The 1,033-nt window shown below is 37.4% G+C and overlaps 2 protein-coding genes across 2 annotated transcripts in view; both read left to right on the top strand.

Moving 5' to 3' along the window:
• Positions 1-15, top strand: part of LOC117123711 (hyalin-like) — a 2,003-nt gene extending 1,988 nt beyond the window's left edge. Inside the window, exon 6 of the mRNA XM_033269725.1 lies at positions 4-15. Coding sequence (XP_033125616.1) covers positions 4-15 — 12 coding nt within the window. The remainder of the gene's footprint in view (positions 1-3) is intronic.
• Positions 16-22: 7 nt separating this feature from the next.
• Positions 23-1,033, top strand: part of LOC117123710 (hyalin-like) — a gene marked incomplete at its 3' end in the record, with an annotated part of 9,415 nt that continues 8,404 nt past the window's right edge. Inside the window, exons 1-2 of the mRNA XM_033269724.1 lie at positions 23-212; positions 349-597. Of these exons, the coding sequence (XP_033125615.1) occupies positions 23-212; positions 349-597 (439 nt within the window). The remainder of the gene's footprint in view (positions 213-348; positions 598-1,033) is intronic.

The following is a 1,033-nucleotide window of genomic DNA, read 5'->3' as shown; positions in this document are numbered from 1 at the left end:
CAGCTTATCAACTGACGGAGGAATGTCGACAGCTACTGTCACATATAATGCTTCGGATGTTACAGTAACTGACAACTCAGGGGAAACTCTTGTTCCAACTACCACAACATCATTTCCAGCTCAATTTGTGGTAGGATCAAATAATATAACGTATACAGCCACTGATTCCTCCGGAAATACCGGTAGTTGCACGTTTACAGTAATGGTTGAAGGTTAGTTATATTTTGTTATCTATACATGGACTTACTCCATATAAACTTATGCTTAAGCAAAAATACTCTACAAGTGATACTTTGTAGGCTTTCCAACAAACAATTATTTATTATGTAAATCTAATGTACTCTACAGATAGCGAAGGTCCTGTATTGACATGTCCCCCTGACACCAGCTTACCAACTGACGAAAGAATGTCTACAGCTATTATCACATATAATGCTTCGGATGTTACAGTAACTGACAACTCAGGGGAAACTCTTGTTTCAACGACTACAACATCATTTCCAGCTCAATTTGTGATAGGACCAACCAATGTAACGTATACAGCTACTGATTCTTCAGGAAATACTGGTAGTTGCACATTTACAGTAATGGTTACAGGTTAGTTATATTTAGGGGTCATCAATTATTTTCATCATTTTCACAACGTACAAAACGTATGCTGGAGGAGAGTGGGTTGAAAGAGTGTGTACGTTTTTCAAAAAGTACAAAAATGACAATTTGGAAATTTTTAGCCTACGTTTTTGTACCTAACAAATCACCAGTAAATGTTATCAATTGTTTACACACAGTGTCATATTGAATCCCTGATTAACGATGTGTTGATAAGTATTGTGTACTTATAAACAATTTCGAAACACAAGGCAAATGCACTCTGACTTCGCAAATTTGAATAAACTGTAAGCCAGCACCCTAAACCACAGCTTGACAGTACTGAGCCTGTCTCTTATACACATCTAGATGTGTATAAGAGACAGCAGATAACGAAGATCCTGTATTGACATGTCCACCTGACACCAGCTTATCAACTGACGGA

The sequence above is a fragment of the Anneissia japonica genome, unplaced genomic scaffold, assembly GCF_011630105.1.
Source record: "Anneissia japonica isolate Jap-2015-1 unplaced genomic scaffold, ASM1163010v1 scaffold28366_len11537_cov144, whole genome shotgun sequence".
NCBI classification, from domain to species: Eukaryota; Metazoa; Echinodermata; class Crinoidea; order Comatulida; family Comatulidae; genus Anneissia; species Anneissia japonica.
This window is presented reverse-complemented; position numbering and strand designations above follow the sequence as displayed.